Source organism: Salvelinus alpinus, chromosome 24, assembly GCF_045679555.1.
Source record: "Salvelinus alpinus chromosome 24, SLU_Salpinus.1, whole genome shotgun sequence".
NCBI classification, from domain to species: domain Eukaryota; kingdom Metazoa; phylum Chordata; class Actinopteri; order Salmoniformes; family Salmonidae; genus Salvelinus; species Salvelinus alpinus.
The window spans coordinates 23,998,577-24,016,608 of record NC_092109.1 but is presented as its reverse complement, the minus strand read 5'-3'; the positions used below and the strand labels follow the sequence as shown (position 1 = coordinate 24,016,608).

Here is an 18,032-nt window from a genome sequence, read left to right as displayed (position 1 = left end):
GAAACCAATATACACAGGCAGTTAGAACAGCCAAGGCTAGCTTTTTCAAGCAGAAATTTGCTTCCTGCAACACAAATTCAAAAAAGTTCTGGGACACTGTAAAGTCCATGGAGAATAAGAACACCTCCTCCCAGCTTCCAACCGCTCTGAAGATAGGAAACACTGTCACCACCGACAAATCCACTATAATTGAGAATTTCAATAAGCATTTTTCTACGGCTGGCCATGCTTTCCACCTGGCTACCCCTACCCCGGACAACAGCACTGCCCTCCCCTCTGCTACTCGCCCAAGCCTTCCCCATTTCTCTTTCTCCCAAATACAGTCAGCTGATGTTCTAAATGAGCTGCAAAATCTGGACCCTTACAAATCAGCCGGGCTAGATAATCTGGACCCTTTCTTTCTAAAACTATCTGCTGAAATTGTTGCCACCCCTATTACTAGCCTCTTCAACCTCTCTTTCGTGTCGTCTGAGATCCCCAAAGATTGGAAAGCAGCTGCGGTTATCCCCCTCTTCAAAGGGGGGGACACCCTTGACCCTAACTGCTACAGACCTATATCTATCCTACCCTGCCTTTCTAAGGTCTTCGAAAGCCAAGTCAACAAACAGATTACCGACCATTTCGAATCCCACCACACCTTCTCCGCTATGCAATCTGGTTTCAGAGCTGGTCATGGGTGCACCTCAGCCACGCTCAAGGTCATAAACGATATCGTAACCGCCATCGATAGGAAACAATACTGTGCAGCCGTATTTATTGACCTGGCCAAGGCCTTTGACTCTGTCAATCACCACATCCTCATTGGCAGACTCGACAGCCTTGGTTTCTCTAATGATTGCCTCGCCTGGTTCACCAACTACTTCTCTGATCGAGTTCAGTGTGTCAAATCGGAGGGTCTGTTGTCCGGGCCTCTGGCAGTCTCTATGGGGGTGCCACAGGGTTCAATTCTTGGACCGACTCTCTTCTCTGTTTACATCAATGATGTCGCTCTTGCTGCTGGTGATTCTCTGATCCACCTCTACGCAGACGACACTATTCTGTATACTTCTGGCCCTTCTTTTGACACTGTGTTAACAACCCTCCAGGCGAGCTTCAATGCCATACAACTCTCCTTCCGTGGCCTCCAACTGCTCTTAAATACAAGTAAAACCAAATGCATGCTCTTCAACCGATCGCTGCCTGCTCCTGCCCGCCTGTCCAACATCACTACTTTGGACGGCTCTGACTTAGAATATGTGGACAACTACAAATACCTAGGTGTCTGGTTAGACTGTAAACTCTCCTTCCAGACCCACATCAAACATCTCCAATCCAAAGTCAAATCTAGAATTGGCTTCCTATTCCGCAACAAAGCATCCTTTACTCATGCTGCCAAACATACCCTTGTAAAACTGACCATCCTACCAATCCTCGACTTCGGTGATGTCATTTACAAAATAGCCTCCAAAACCCTACTCAATAAATTGGATGCAGTCTATCACAGTGCCATCCGTTTTGTCACCAAAGCCCCATATACTACCCACCACTGCGACCTGTACACTCTCGTTGGCTGGCCCTCGCTTCATACTCGTCGCCAAACCCACTGGTTCCAGGTCATCTACAAGACCCTGCTAGGTAAAGTCCCCCCTTATCTCAGCTCGCTGGTCACCATAGCAGCACCTACCTGTAGCACGCGCTCCAGCAGGTATATCTCTCTAGTCACCCCCAAAACCAATTCTTCCTTTGGACGCCTCTCCTTCCAGTTCTCTGCTGCCAATGACTGGAACGAACTACAAAAATCTCTGAAACTGGAAACACCTATCTCCCTCACTAGCTTTAAGCACCAGCTGTCAGAGCAGCTCATAGATTACTGCACCTGTACATAACCCATCTACAATTTAGCCCAAACAACTAAAAAAAGAACCTACTGTATTTATTTATTAATTTATTTTGCTCCTTTGCACCCCATTATTTCTGTCTCTACTTTGCACTTTCTTCCACTGCAAACCAACCATTCCAGTGTTTTTTAGTTTTTATTTTACTTGCTGTGTTGTACTCACTTCGCCTCCATGGCCTTTTATATTTTTATTTATTTATACATATATTTGTTTGCCTTCACCTCCCTTATCTCACCTCACTTGCTCACATTGTATATAGACTTATTTTTTTTCACTGTATTATTGACTATATGTTTGTTTTACTCCATGTGTAACTATGTGTTGTTGTATGTGTCGAACTGCTTTGCTTTATCTTGGCCAGGTCGCAATTGTAAATGAGAACGTGTTCTCAATTTGCCTACCTGGTTAAATAAAAAAATAAATAAATAAATAAATGAACTGTGATGACAATATGGGGTGACACCAGCTCTGAGGATGTGAGGCACACCACACACAGACACATTATCACATGGAAGTGAGGGGGGCCCATGTTATGAAAAAGTTAATATGCTGAGGTTAGTACTCAACTAAACAGCAAGCCACATTCCAAAACTGACTTGAGCTTTCTGCCCACTCAACTGTGTTGACACAACGCCATATGCCCTAACCACTGGGCAAAGACTGTGTTACACAACGCCATATGCCCTAACCACTGGGCAAAAACTATGTTGACACAACGCCATATGCCCTAACCACTGGGCAAAAACTGTGTTGACACAACGCCATATGCCCTAACCACTGGGCAAAGACTGTGTTACACAACGCCATATGCCCTAACCACTGGGCAAAAACTGTGTTGACACAACGCCATATGCCCTAACCACTGGGCAAAAACTGTGTTGACACAACGCCATATGCCCTAACCACTGGGCAAAAACTGTGTTGACACAACGCCATATGCCCTAACCACTGGGCAAAAACTATGTTGACACAACGCCATATGCCCTAACCACTGGGCAAAACTGTGTTACACAACGCCATATGCCCTAACCACTGGGCAAAAACTGTGTTGACACAACGTGGTTTCCATGTCATTTCAACCAAACAATTGAATTCGACATGGTTGACAACAACCAAAATGTAAATCAAAACTAGATGCTGAACTGAGGTCTGTGCCCAGTGGGTAGTTTCCCCTCAACTTCAAACCAACCAACAGTCTTCTGCCTCAACACTCTCCAACCAGTCTCTTCCACGTTGCACCTGAGTCACAGAATAAAGGAAAACCCCTCAAATAGTTTGGTTTGTCTGACCACATACCCTCTTCAGTATTACTACAGGCCTATCGAGACCATGTGATAACCAAGCCTTAGTAAATGTTCCACTGAACTATAAAAAGCTGCTGCTGCACTGCAGAGACACACCTTTCACTCGCATGGCAATTATTAAATGTTTCTAATTGTAGCTTATGTTAGAATGATTTAAGTCAATGAAACATCATGCAATGCAATAGTATGGCCCCTGTGGGTTGTGGAGGACATCTGGAACTATCAGTAGTGCTCAACAGCGACACCCCTTGGGTGCAAGAAAGTACACATTTGGGCAAAACTGTACAACACTTCCTCCTGTACAGTTGTGCTGTGGACTGTGGAAAACTGTACAACACTTCCTCCTGTACAGTTGTGCTGTGGACTGTGGAAAACTGTACAACACTTCCTCCTGTACAGTTGTGCTGTGGACTGTGGAAAACTGTACAACACTTCCTCCTGTACAGTTGTGCTGTGGACTGTGGAACTGTTGCATGATTATTGAATGTGAACACTGAGCAAATTGCACTCTGAAGAACGATTTATGCATGCAAAGACTGTTTCAAAACCAGTTGCATGGAAGGCAGGTTAACCATTTACCAATAATGACAGTGATATGACAGTAACATAGGCCTTAGTGCTGTGCATATAGCTAATTGATCCCTGGGGCACTGACCTATGCAGTTGTATAATGCTATGCTACACGTCTTCATGAGGCTAAGAGAAATGTTGCAGTTTTAAAGCTAATTTCCTGCTATTCTACACTTTTTTGCCACAGAGCATATTTTTTTTACTGTTTTGTAGCTCATCTTATGCTTTTGTTCACATTTTGTCATGAGGCTGAATGAAAACATTGCCATTTTAAAGCTAATTTCCTGCTGTTCTACACATTTTGCCTTGAGGCTGAGAGAAAATGTTGCCGTTTTAAAGCTAATTTCCTGTCATTCTACACACTTTGCTATCATATGCTATCTGGGGGGGCAACCTCCAAGGAGGCCCTGGGGCACGTGCCCTGCGTGCCCGTTCGGTAAACCGGCGCGGCACTGCCTGGTAGACAGGTCTTCTATATACAGTAATTCAGACAGGTACCATAGGCGCGACCTTGACATACCTGGGACATCTGGGGTCTGAAGTTGATCTCCTTTAGGTCCACAGACCCCGGTGACAGGTTGTGCAACATCTGGCACAAGAGCACTCCGTCTCGTAGCGCCTGTGCCAAGTCGAACACGGCCGCAGAAGGCCACACGACCCGGTGGTTTGGGGGCAAAACCTTGCAGTCTATCAACCACCGCCCGCATTGCCTCCACTCCTCCATGTCAGCTTGGGGGGAGAGTTCCACAACCAAATTCGACAGCCGCCTCAGTGTGCAAAATTCAGCTGCTTTCAGCGCGCAATGGAAGCAATACTTCCACCAGTGTTGAAATCCAAATCTTAATGAAAATGTTATTAGTTGTATTATTTCTCCACGTAATAGTGAAACTGATAACTTTATAAATACGGTAAAATAATGTTCCACTTTAGTTTTCCGATTAAGTTTCTATTATTTGCTCCAGCTCACAATATGTCCAGCTCTGTTCAAATAGACTATGTTCAGTGCAGAATAGTAAGAATATGTCCAGTTCAGTCTTTTGGATAAGTGACGTGAGTTTCTGACCAAAAACATGTATAAATTGACGACAAAAAATTGAATAAAGTTGATGTAACGCGTAAATTCCCTTCTAAACAGACAGACCAATGTGCACTACCGGGAACACACATTTCCTTTTCTTCATTCTCAAAGTTGGTTTTGCATATCCAAACGGTGTTGGACAGTATAATAATAATATATGCCCCAATCTCTTCTTTGCTTGTGTATTAAAGCCTACCAAATTTCACTTTTCAACCTATTGTGAAAGCATGCTGTCCAAAACCGATGTCTCCGGAAAAAAATACTTTGAACAGCTAAGGGAATATTTTCAGTTCCCGACACTGCTTACAGCGCGACATTCCGTTGTTTTGCGTAGCAACCCAGAGTTTCTAGTTGTTCAGAGCTTCTCTATACAATGTCCTATGCTGCTCTGATATATAACAATTGCATATCAATGTAAAACACGATGGTAAATCAATCGTCCCTTCTTACGACGCCCCACTCAACATTCAGCCTATCCACAATGCACTCGAAAACAGATTTCACTAACTCCAACAGAAACATGTATAGGAAAGAAATCACGTCGTTCTCGTCATTCTCAGAATGCCAAACATCCACTATAATGGAAATAAACGTTTAGAAATGATCCAATAAATCGTTTCTATGTTGTTTCTTGTTTCGTCCTTGTCTTCTCCCTCCTCTTTTTCGTACGGATTGTGATGTTTTGCCAGCCTGGTCTCACAGACGACAAGTAACATAGTAAACGTAAATCTGAGACACTCAAATTAGCGTGATATATTACATTTGTAGGGTGGTTGGTAGGGTGGATGGGTGGGCATATACTGCAAACATCTGGCAACCCAACCTGGTCTCAAAGCATTTCGAATTATCTGTATGTAAATCCGAGACACTACATTCAGCAAGATATGTTACGAATTACAATTGTATGATATGTTACAAATTTGGTAAACATACAATATGTTACAAATTTGCTAAATGTATGATATGTTACAAGTTCCAATTTGTTGTTAGCTAGGTGGCAAGGGGTCAGGGTTAAGTTTAGGGTTAAGGTTAGGAGTTAGGTTAAAAGGGGTTAATGTAAGGATTAGGGGCAGTAGCGGTTTGTGGGTAAAATCACTGGGGATGCCAAGCCAGAAAAAAATTAAAACATATGTGTTGTGATAAATGTGTTGTTTGCTCTCTAACCTGTTAGTTCTATGACTTGCGACCATGATATAGGCCTAAGGCCGAGACAATAAGAAGACACAGTGGCAGAATACATTTAACCACACCTTTGTTTCATCACAAAACCGGAGAGCAACCTGTGTCCAGTGAAGGCCACAAAGCATATTGCATGTAACAAACAGTTACATGACCTACAGCATGTTCAAGAAAGTTAATGTTTCGGACATTGTCAGACTGCTAAACAACTATTGATTTAGAACCACAGAGATTTACTGCAAGTCGCAAAGTTAAACAGGAGCTACCCCCACTATTACAGCACCACTATTACAGCACCACTAGTCCAGCACCACTAGTCCAGCACCATTTCAACATCATCAAATCACCTCTGCTTAGTCTAAACAGTGACAACTAAAAGATACCAAAAACAATTTAGTCCAATCAACGTAAGCTGAATATGATGTGGCTGTCAATGGTTCTGATTTGTGTATGTGTGTGTGTGCGTATTTGTGAAAGTAGAGAAAACACATTGACTCAACCTACTTGTGCTCCCGAGTGGCGCAGCGGTCTAAGGCACTACATCGCAGTGCTTGAGGCGTCACTACAGATCCTGGTTTGATTCCAGGCTATATCACAACTGGCTGTGATTGGGAGTCCCATTGGGCGGTGCACAATTGGTCCAGCGTTGTTAGGGTTTGGCTGTAATTGTAAATAAGAATTTGTTCTTAACTGACTTGCCTGGTTAAATAAATACAACTTGTATAGAAATGCCATCCTCCTCTCTTTCATGTTGAAGAAAAGGTCCATGACTTTCATACAGTACACACTTCTATTTTTTGTTGTCCTAGGCTACCTGGCTAAAATGTTGAATACAAACAGTCCAGTTATGCCCTCAGTGAGGCAATCAAACAGGCAAAACATCAGTACAGAGGCAAAGTGGGGTCACAATTCAATGGCTCAGACACAAGTAGTATGTGGCAGGGACTCCAGACAATCAGGGATTACAAAGGGAAAACCAGCCACGTCTTGCAACACCGACGTCTTGCTCCTGGAAAAGATAAACACCTTCTTTGCCCGATTTGAGGATAACACAGTGCCACCGACGCGGGCCGCTCCTGAAGACTGTGAGCTCTCGTTCTCCGTGGCCGACGTGAGCAAGACATTTAAGCGTGTTAACCCTCGCAAGGCTGCTGGCCTAGATGGCATCCCTAACCGTGTCCTCAGAGCATGCGCAGACCAGCTGGCTGGAGTGTTTAAGGACATATTCAATCTCTCCTTATCCCAGTCTGCCGTCCCCACTTGCTGCAAGATGTCCACCATTGTTCCTGTACCAAAGAAAGCCAAGGTATCTGAACTAAATGACTATCGCACCGTAGCACTCACTTCTGTCATCATGAAGTGCTTTGAGAGGCTAGTTAAGGATCATATCACCTCCACCTTACCCGACACCCCAGACGCACTGCAATTTGCATACCACCCCAATAGATCAATGGATGATGCAATAGCCATTGCACTGCACACAGACCTTTACCATCTGGACAAAAGGAATACCTATGTAAGAATACTTTTCATTGACGACAGCTCAGCCTTCAACACCATAGTACCCTCCAAGCTCATCACTAAGCTTGGGGCCCTGGGACTGAACCCCGCTCTGTGCAACTGGGTCCAGGACTTCCTGATGGCCAGCCCCCAGGTGGTGATGGTAGGCAACAACATCTTCACTACGCTGATCCTCAACACAGGGGTCCCACAAGGGTAGGTGCACAGCCCCCTCCTCTACTCCCTGTTCACCCATGAATGCGTGGCCACGCACGCCTCCAACTCAATCATCAAGTTTGCAGACGACGCAACATTTGCAGGCATGATTACCAACAACGATGAGACAGCCTACAGGAAGGAGGTCAAGGCCCTGGCGGAGTGGTGCTAGGAAAATAACCTCTCCCTCAACATCAACAAAACGAAGAGGCTGATCATGGAACTTCAGGAGACAGTAGAGGGAGCATCCCCATCGCCGGGGCCGCAGTGGAGAAGCTGAAATGCTTCAAGTTCCTTGACGTACACATCACTGACAATCTGAGATGGTCCACCAACACAGACAGTGTAGTGAAGAAGGCGCAACAGTGCCTTCTTTTGCCTAGGCCCCTAAGACCCTCACCGCCTAGCATGGCAACTGCACCGTCTGCAACCGCAGGGCTCTCCAAAGGGTGGTGCAGTCTTCCCAACACATCAGCGGGGGCGCACTGCCTGTTCTCTAGGACATCTACAGCACCCGCTGTCACAGGAAGGCCAAGAAGATCATCAAGGACCCCAGCCACCCAAGCCACTGCCTGTTCAACCACTATCACCCAGAACGCAAGGTCAGTACAAGTGTATCAACGCTGTGTGACTGAAAAACAGCTTCTATCTCAAGGCCATCAGACTGTTAAATAGCCATCACTAGCCAGCCTCCACCCTGCACGCTGCCCTGAACTTAGTCACTGTCACTAGCCGGCTATCACCCGGTTACTGAACCCTGCACCTTAATGGCTTCTGCCCAATGTTGATAGACATTGAACACTGGTCACTTTAATAATGAAACACTGGTCACTTTAATAACGTTTACATACTGTTTTACCCATTTAATATGTACAGTGTATTCAGATAGTATTCAGACCCCTTCACTTTTTCCCCATTTTGTTACGTTACAGCCTTAATCAGTCATTTTTTTCCTTACACACAATACCCCATAATGACAAAGCAAAAACAGGTTTTTAGAAATGTTAGCAAATGAATAAAAAATAAAAAACAGAAATAGCTTATTTACATAAGAATTCAGACCATTTGCTATGACACTCGAAATGGAGCTCAGGTGCATCCTGTTTCCATTGATCATCCTTGAGATGTTTCTTCAACTTGATTGAAGTCCACCTGTGGTAAATTCTATTGATTGGACATGATTTGGAAAGGCACACAGCTGTCTATATAAAGTCCCACAGTTGACAGTGCATGTCAGAGCAAAAACCAGGCCATGAGGTCGAAGGAATTGTCCATAGAGCTCAGAGACAGGATTGTGACGAGGCACAGATCTGGAGGAGGGTATCAAAACATTTCTGCAGCATTGAAGGTCCCCAAGAACACAGTGGCCTCCAGCATTCTTAAATGGAAGGTTGGAACCACCAAGACTCTTCCTAGAGCTGGACGCCCAGCCCAACTGAGCAATCGGGGGAGAAGGGCCTTGATCAGGGAGGTGAACAAGAACCCGAAGGTCACTCTGACAGAGATCCAGAGTTCCTCTGTGGAGATGGGAGAACCTTCCAGAATGACACCCATCTCTGCAGCACTCCACCAATCAGGCCTTTATGGTAGGTTGAGTGGCCAACGGAAGCCACTGCTCAGTTAAAGGCACACGACAGCCCGCTTACCAAAAGGCACCTAAAGGACTCTCAGACCATGAGAAACGAGAATGTCTGGTCTGATGAAACCAAGATTGAACTCTTTGGCCTGAATGCCAAATCAAATCGAATTTTATTTGTCACATGCGCCGAATACAACAGCTGTAGACCTTACTGTGAAATGCTTACTTACAAGCCCTTAACCAACAACGCGGTTCAAGAAATAGAGTTAAGAAAATATTTACCAAATAAACTAAAGTAAAAAAATAAACTAAAGTAACAATAAAATATCAATAACGAGGCTACACAGAGGGGGTACCGGTACCGAGTCAATGTGCGGGGATACAGGTTAGTTGAGGTAATTTGTACATGTAGGTAGGGGTAAAGTGACTTTGAAATAAACAGCGAGTAGCAGCAGTGTAAAAACAATGGGGTGGGGTCAATGTAGTCCGGGTGGCCATTTGATTAATCATTCAGCAGTCTTATGGCTTAGGGGTAGAAGCTGTTAAGGAGCCTTTTGGACCTAGTTTTGGCGTTCCGGTACCGCTTGCTGTGTGGTAGCAGAAAAGACAGTCTATGATTTGGATGACTGGAGTCTTTGACAATTTTTTGGGCCTTCCTCTGACACCGCCTAGTATATAGGTCTTGGATGGCAGGAAGCTTGGCCCCAGTGAAGAACTGAGCCGTACGCAGTACCCTATGTAGAACCTTGCGGTCGGATGCCGAGCAGTTGCCATACCAGGCGGTGATGCAACTGGTCAGGATGTTCTCGATGGTGCAGCTGTAGAACTCTTTGAGGATCTGGGGACCCATGACAAATCTTTTCAATTTCTTGAGGGGGAAAAGGTGTTGTCGTGCCCTCTTCACGACTGTCTTGGTGTATTTGGACAATGAGAGTTTGTTGGTGATGTGGACACCAAGGAACTTGAAACTCTCGACTGCTCCACTGCAGCCCCGTCGATGTTAATGGGGGCCTGATCGGCCCTCCTTTTCCTATAGTCCACAATCAGCTCCTTTGTCTTGCTCACGTTAAGGGAGAGTCTGTTGTCCTGGCACCACACTGTCGGGTCTCTGACCTCCTCAACTATATGCTGTCTCATCGTGGTCGGGGATCAGGCCTACCCCAGTGTTGAGGATCAATGTGGCGGACGTGTTGTTAATAAACCTTACCACCTGGGGGTGGCCCATCAGGAAGTCCAGGTTCCAGTTGCAGAGGTAGGTGTTTAGTCCCAGGAACCTTAGCTTAGTGATGAGCTTTGTGGGCACTATGGTGTTGAATGCTGAGCTGTAGACAATGAACAGCATTCTCACATAGGTGCTCCTTTCGTCCATGTTGGAAATTGCATTGTGGAGTGCGATCAAGATTGTGTCACCTGTGGATCTGTTGGCGCGGTATGCGAATTAGAGAGGGTCTAGGGTTTCCGGGATGATGGTATTGATGTGAGCTATCACCAGCACTTCATGGCTACCGATGTGCGTGCTATGGGGCGGTAGTCATTTAGGCAGGTTATCTTCGCTTTCTTGGGCACAGGGGCTATGGTGAGCTGCTTGAAACATGTAGGTATTACAGACTCGGTCAGAGAGAGGTTGAAAAAAGACACTAGCCAGTTGATCCGGCATGCCTTGTAAAAAACGTCCTGGTAATCTGTCTGCCCTGCGGCCTTGTGAATGTTGACCTGTTTAAAGAACTTGCTCACATTGGCTACGGAGAGTGTGATAACACAGTCGTCCAGAACAGCTGGTGCTCTCATGCATGCTTCAGTGTTGCTTGCCTCTATGCAAGCATAAAAGGCATTTAGCTCGTCTGGTAGGCTTGCGTCACTGTGCCGCTTGCGGCTGGGTTATCCTTTGCAGTCCGTAATAGTTTGCAAGCCCTGACACATCCAAAGAGTGTCAGAGCCTGCATTGATGCTTTGCCTGTTTGATGGTTCGTCTGAGGGCATATTGGGATTTCTTATAAGCGTCCGAATTAGTGTCTCGCTCCTTGAAAGCGGCAGCTCTAGCCTTTAGCTTGGTGAGGATGTTGCCTGTAATCCATGGCTTCTGGTTGGGATATGTACATAGGGCCACTGTGAGGATGACGTTTTTGATGCACTTATTGAAGGTGGTGACTGAGGGGGTATACTCCTCAATGCCATTGGATGAATCCTGGAACATATTCCAGTCTGTGCCAGTAAAACAGTCCTGTAGCGTAGCATCCGCGTCATCTCACCACTTCCAATTTTATTTATTTATTTTATTTAACCTTTATTTAACCAGGTAAGCAAGTTGAGAACAAGTTCTCAATTACAATTGCGACATGGAGCGAGTCACTGGTACTTCTCATTTACAATAGCGACCTGGAGCGAGTCACTGGTACTTCCTGCTTTAGTTTTTGCTTATAAGCATGAATCAGGAGGATATAATTATGGTCAGATGAGATCTGTATTTAATGACGAGATGCTTATATTTCCGCCCTAACAATGGGAGTCCTCCCAAGGCGGGAAGGCAAGCGATAAACTTAGGTCGAAAATAAGCCCATAGAAATCCATTGGACTTATTTTGCACAGATTTTGGAGAGATTGAAACATCTCGTTTTGCCTCTTCCTCTCTGACACTATGCATGCCTATAAGGAACGGACATTTTCATTAAGAGCTTAATGGAAACATGCAACAATAGCAAGCCTATCGTCTTACAGTGAAAATGATATAGCCTATTATTGAACATGCAACTCCTGTAACGAAGCAGCTAATAAAACATAATTTTCAAACATTTGCCAAAATGTAATTCGCGGAAAACACAGTTCTAAACAGCACACCTAATGCGAGCGGTTCAATATGTGACAGAGATGAACATCTCCATTAGAAACATAGAAAGAGGGAGAATCTAATAGCAAGTACTATGATGGGTTGCTAATATGACTAGGATTGTGCTTTTGGCTTTTGGACAACGAAATAAAGTTTATATGAAAACCAATAGAACAGGAGACAAATGCTGGTTAATGGCATGAGGAAATCTATAAAATAACTGCCTCCACGTTTCTATGGATGGATTTTCGCTAGGCTACTTTGAAGCAAGGTAAGACATGCCACATTATTTGAAGTAAAGTAAAACGTTCAGGTTTCACAATTATACTGCCTCAAGCTCACATTGCAAAGCTATAGGCAGGGTTTGTTTTTGCATCCGAATGGCGAATGGCAGTCGCACTTTATGAGTTGAGATTGAGAAATAAAAATAGCTCCTTTTTAATCGTGGCCACCAAAGTTTTCAACACATGATTGCATTTATTATTGTTATTTGTTGCGCAATGACTGGGCTTACAAAACCAGGTTTCACTCCAGTAGCCTACAGGCTTTTTTGAGGAGCTACTCTCGCGCTGTCTGACAGGAATAGGCTATTCCACTCGTCAAACTAGCTAAAATGCTAAAGTTGTCCTTGATAAGATTCTGAACACACAACCTTTTGGTTGCTCAACCTGGTCTCATAGACTAGACATAACACAGTTAAAGTATATCTGGGACACTCAAATTAGTTACACAACACAAATTGGTTACATAACACAGAAAGTTACTTAGGGCAAAAACAAAAGGAAAGTGGTTGGTCAGTGTGGATGGGTGAGCTTATACACAAACGTCTAGCAACCCAGAGGTTGCGTGTTTGAATCTCATCACAGACAATTTTAGCTAATAAGCAACTTTTTAACAAATAAAATAAAATTGTATTGGTCACATACACATGGTTAGCAGATGTTAATGCGAGTGTAGCGAAATGCTTGTGCTTCTAGTTCCAACAGTGCAGTAATATCTAACAAGTAATATCTAACAATTGCCAACAACTATCTACTACACACAAATCTAACAAGTAATCTAACAATTCCCCACCAACTACCTTAATGCACACATCTAAAGGGGTGAATGAAAATATGTACATATAAATATGTACATATTCATATGGAAAAGTCCACAGACCCACTCCAAAAGGCTTTTGGAGCCATCATCAACTCAGTGGGTTTTGTCCAACATGTCTCTGGACCTACTCACTGCCACAGTCATACTCTGGACCTAGTTTTGTCCCATGGAATAAATGTTGTAGATCTTAATGTTTTTCCTCATAATCCTGGACTATCGGACCACCATTTTATTACGTTTGCAATCGCAACAAATAATCTGCTCAGACCCCAACCAAGGAGCATCAAAAGTCGTGCTATAAATTCTCAGACAACACAAAGATTCCTTGATGCCCTTCCAGACTCCTTCTGCCTACCCAAGGACGTCAGAGGACAAAAATCAGTTAACCACCTAACTGAGGAACTCAATTTAATCTTGCGCAATACCCTAGATGCAGTTGCACCCCTAAACTAAAAACATTTGTCATAAGAAACTAGCTCCCTGGTATACAGAAAATACCCGAGCTCTGAAGCAAGCTTCCAGAAAATTGGAACGGAAATGGCGCCACACCAAACTGGAAGTCTTCCGACTAGCTTGGAAAGACAGTACCGTGCAGTATCGAAGAGCCCTCACTGCTGCTCGATCATCCTACTTTTCCAACTTAATTGAGGAAAATAAGAACAATCCAAAATGTATTTTGATACTGTTGCAAAGCTAACTAAAAAGCAGCATTCCCCAAGTGAGGATAGCTTTCACTTCAGCAGTAATAAATTCATGAACTTCTTTGAGGAAAAGATCATGATCATTAGAAAGCAAATTACGGACTCCTCTTTAAATCGGCGTATTCCTCCAAAGCTTAGCTGTCCTGAGTCTGCACAACTCTGCCAGGACCTAGGATCAAGAGAGACACTTAAGTGTTTTAGTACTATATCTCTTGACACAATGATGAAAATAATCATGGCCTCTAAACCTTCAAGCTGCATACTGGATCCTATTCCAACTAAACTACTGAAAGAGCTGCTTCATGTGCTTGGCCCTCCTATGTTGAACATAATAAACGGCTCTCTATCCACCGGATGTGTACCAAACTCACTAAAAGTGGCAGTAATAAAGCCTCTCTTGAAAAAGCCAAACCTTGACCCAGAAAATATAAAAAACTATCGGCCTATATCGAATCTTCCATTCCTCTCAAAAATTTTAGAAAAAGCTGTTGCGCAGCAACTCACTGCCTTCCTGAAGACAAAACAATGTATACGAAATGCTTCAGTCTGGTTTTAGACCCCATCATAGCACTGAGACTGCACTTGTGAATGTGGTAAATGACCTTTTAATGGCGTCAGACCGAGGCTCTGCATCTGTCCTCGTGCTACTAGACCTTAGTGCTGCCTTTGATACCATCGATCACCACATTCTTTTGGAGAGACTGGAAACCCAAATTGGTCTACACGGACAAGTTCTGGCCTGGTTTAGATCTTATCTGTCGGAAAGATATCAGTTTGTCTCTGTGAATGGTTTGTCCTCTGACAAATCAACTGTACATTTCGGTGTTCCTCAAGGTTCCGTTTTAGGACCACTATTGTTTTCACTATATATTTTACCTCTTGGGGATGTCATTCGAAAACATAATGTTAACTTTCACTGCTATGCGGATGACACACAGCTGTACATTTCAATGAAACATGGTGAAGCCCCAAAATTGCCCGCGCTAGAAGCCTGTGTTTCAGACATAAGGAAGTGGATGGCTGAAAACGTTCTACTTTTAAACTCGGACAAAACAGAGATGCTTGTTCTAGGTCCCAAGAAACAAAGAGATCTTCTGTTGAATCTGACAATTAATCTTGATGGTTGTAAAGTCGTCTCAAATAAAACTGTGAAGGACCTCGGCGTTACTCTGGACCCTGATCTCTCTTTTGACGAACATATCAAGACTGTTTCAAGGACAGCTTTTTTCCATCTACGTAACATTGCAAAAATCTGAAATTTTCTGTCCAAAAATGATGCTGAAAAATTAATCCATGCTTTTGTTACTTCTAGGTTAGACTATTGCAATGCTCTACTTTCCGGCTACCCGGATAAAGCACTAAATAAACTTCAGTTAGTGCTAAATACGGCTGCTAGAATCCTGACTAGAACCAAGAAATTTGATCATATTACTCCAGTGCTAGCTTCCCTACACTGGCTTCCTGTTAAGGCAAGGGCTGATTTCAAGGTTTTACTGTTAACCTATAAAGCGTTATATCGGCTTGCTCCTACCTATCTTTCCGAGTTGGTCCTGCCGTACATACCTACACGTACGCTACGGTCACAAGACGCAGGCCTCCTAATTGTCCCTAGAATTTCGAAGGAAACAGCTGGAGGCAGGGCTTTCTCCTATAGATCTCCATTTTTATGGAATGGTCTGCCTACCCATGTGAGAGACGCAGACTCGGTCTCAACCTTTAAGTCTTTACTGAAGACATATCTCTTCAGTAGGTCATATGATTGAGTGTAGTCTGGCCCAGGAGTGTGAAGGTGAACGGAAAGGCTCTGGAGCAACGAACCGCCCTTGCTGTCTCTGCCTGGCCGGTTCCCCTCTCTCCACTGGGATTCTCTGCCTCTAACCCTATTACAGGGGCTGAGTCACTGGCTTACTGGTGCTCTTCCATGCCATCCCTAGGAGGGGTGCGTCACTTGAGTGGGTTGAATTACTGATGTGATCTTCCTGTCTTGGTTGGCGCCCCTCCGTGGTTTGTGCTGTAGTGGAGATCTTTGTGGGCTATACTCGTCCTTGTCTCAGGATTGTAAGTTGGTGGTTGAAGATATCCCTCTAGTGGTGCGGGGGCTGTGCTTTGGCAAAGTGGGTGGGGTTATATCCTTCCTGTTTGGCCCTGTCCAGGGGTATCATCGGATGGGGCCACAGTGTCTCCTGACCCCTCCTGTCTCAGCCTCCAGTATTTATGCTGCAGTAGTTTATGTGTCGGGGGGCTAGGGTCAGTTGGTTATATCTGGAGTACTTCTCCTGTCTTATCCGGTGTCCTGTGTGAATTTAAGTATGCTCTCTCTACTTCTCTCCTTCTCTCTTTCCTTCTCTCTCGGAGGACCTGAGCCCTAGGACCATGCGTCAGGACTACCGGGCATGATGACTCCTTGCTGTCCCCAGTCCACCTGGCCTTGCTGCTGTTCCAGTTTCAACTGTTCTGCCTGCGGCTATGGAACCCTGACCTGTCCACCGGACGTGCTACCTGTCCCAGACCTGCTGTTTTCAACTCTCTAGAGACCGCAGGAGCGGTAGAGATACTCTTAATGATCGGCTATGAAAAGCCAACTGACATTTACTCCTGATTATTATTTGACCATGCTGGTCATTTATGAACATTTGAACATTTGAACATCCATGTTCTGTTATTATCTCCACCCGGCACAGCCAGAAGAGGACTGGCCACCCCTCATAGCCTGGTTCCTCTCTAGGTTTCTTCCTAGGTTTTGGCCTTTCTAGGGAGTTTTTCCTAGCCACCGTGCTTCTACACCTGCATTGCTTGCTGTTTGGGGTTTTAGGCTGGGTTTCTGTACAGCACTTCGAGATATTAGCTGATGTACGAAGGGCTATATAAAATAAACTTGATTTGATATGGATGAGCGATGGCCGAGCGGCATAGGCAAGGTGCAGTAGATGATATAAAATACAGTATATACATGTGATATGAGTAAAGTAAGTTATGTAAACATTATTAAAGTGGCATTATTTAAAGTGGCATTACTAAAACTACTTGCTACTTTTGAGCTACTTTGTAGCTAAACCAAGCTAAATTGAAATGCATAACATATCATATGTTTACAAATTCATATAATATTGTATGAATTGCAATTTGTAACATATTGTATGAATTGCAATTCGTAACATATACGAATTGTAATTCATAACATATAATATGAAATTGATGATCGACATCCACAAATGAATACGAATCATACGATCATATTTATTTGAGTGTGCCGTTTTTAAGTTTACTATGCTACGTTTACCACTGAATCCAGGTTGGTTTTGCAGTCACACTCCCCGCCATGCTATTAAAAGGGTTTGAGAGACAGCGTGAATACTCTTCGCGGTAGAGGGCTGCGATGTTGAATGTGGTTTCGGGTGGTTCTGGTTATGCACGCTCACGTGTGGGAATGATTTTTATATTTAGGAAACCTTCTGCTAAAGTATGAATTATTACTCCAAGTTGGTTGCATTGCCATGACAAAAGTGAGAGCCATGCAATAAAAAATAAAATAAAATGACAATGCCATTGATGTGTATGGCGCTAATTGAGCAGCGGCTCTATCTTGTTTCACTGGTCACAACAACAACAAAAATATGATCACTATGATCTTCTATCTTGAATCGTTGGATGACATGCAACCTCCAAAATAATTCCTGCGATGTAGAAGGGACAAGATAACACCGTTTAGATGGAGTCCAGCTTACATTTGTATTACTGTTATACAAAACGGCATTCAGCTCTCCTTCGTGTCTTGGAATGCTGCAGGGGCCTTATTACATTGCCACATTACAAGGATGATTTATGGAACAATGTATGGATCCAAAATAACTTCAAGAATGCAGGTGTATCATTATGTGAGTGAAACTTCAACAGTAATCCAATAACACTGAATTGAAACTGATACAGTACCACAAATATATACATACAAATAAATCAACAAATTAGAAATATGATATACAGGTAGAAATAAACATTTGTGTATACATTTTATCCACATATGCCACAGCTTTGGAGCTACCGCATCCTGGTCCCAGCATGCCCTGTCAACTGTCTTTGCAATTTTGTGGGGTAAAAAAAAATAC

The 18,032-nt window shown here is 43.9% G+C and overlaps 1 protein-coding gene across 15 annotated transcripts in view; it reads right to left on the bottom strand.

Moving 5' to 3' along the window:
• The window catches only part of LOC139552369 (guanine nucleotide exchange factor VAV2-like), a 240,608-nt gene extending 235,107 nt beyond the window's left edge, over positions 1–5,501 (bottom strand). For all 15 annotated transcript variants that reach the window (XM_071364042.1, XM_071364044.1, XM_071364053.1 and 12 more), the window contains exon 1: positions 4,272–5,501. In XM_071364042.1, the coding sequence (XP_071220143.1) occupies positions 4,272–4,475 (204 nt within the window). In that variant the 5' untranslated portion in view covers positions 4,476–5,501. The remainder of the gene's footprint in view (positions 1–4,271) is intronic.
• Between the last annotated feature and the right edge of the window lie 12,531 nt (positions 5,502–18,032).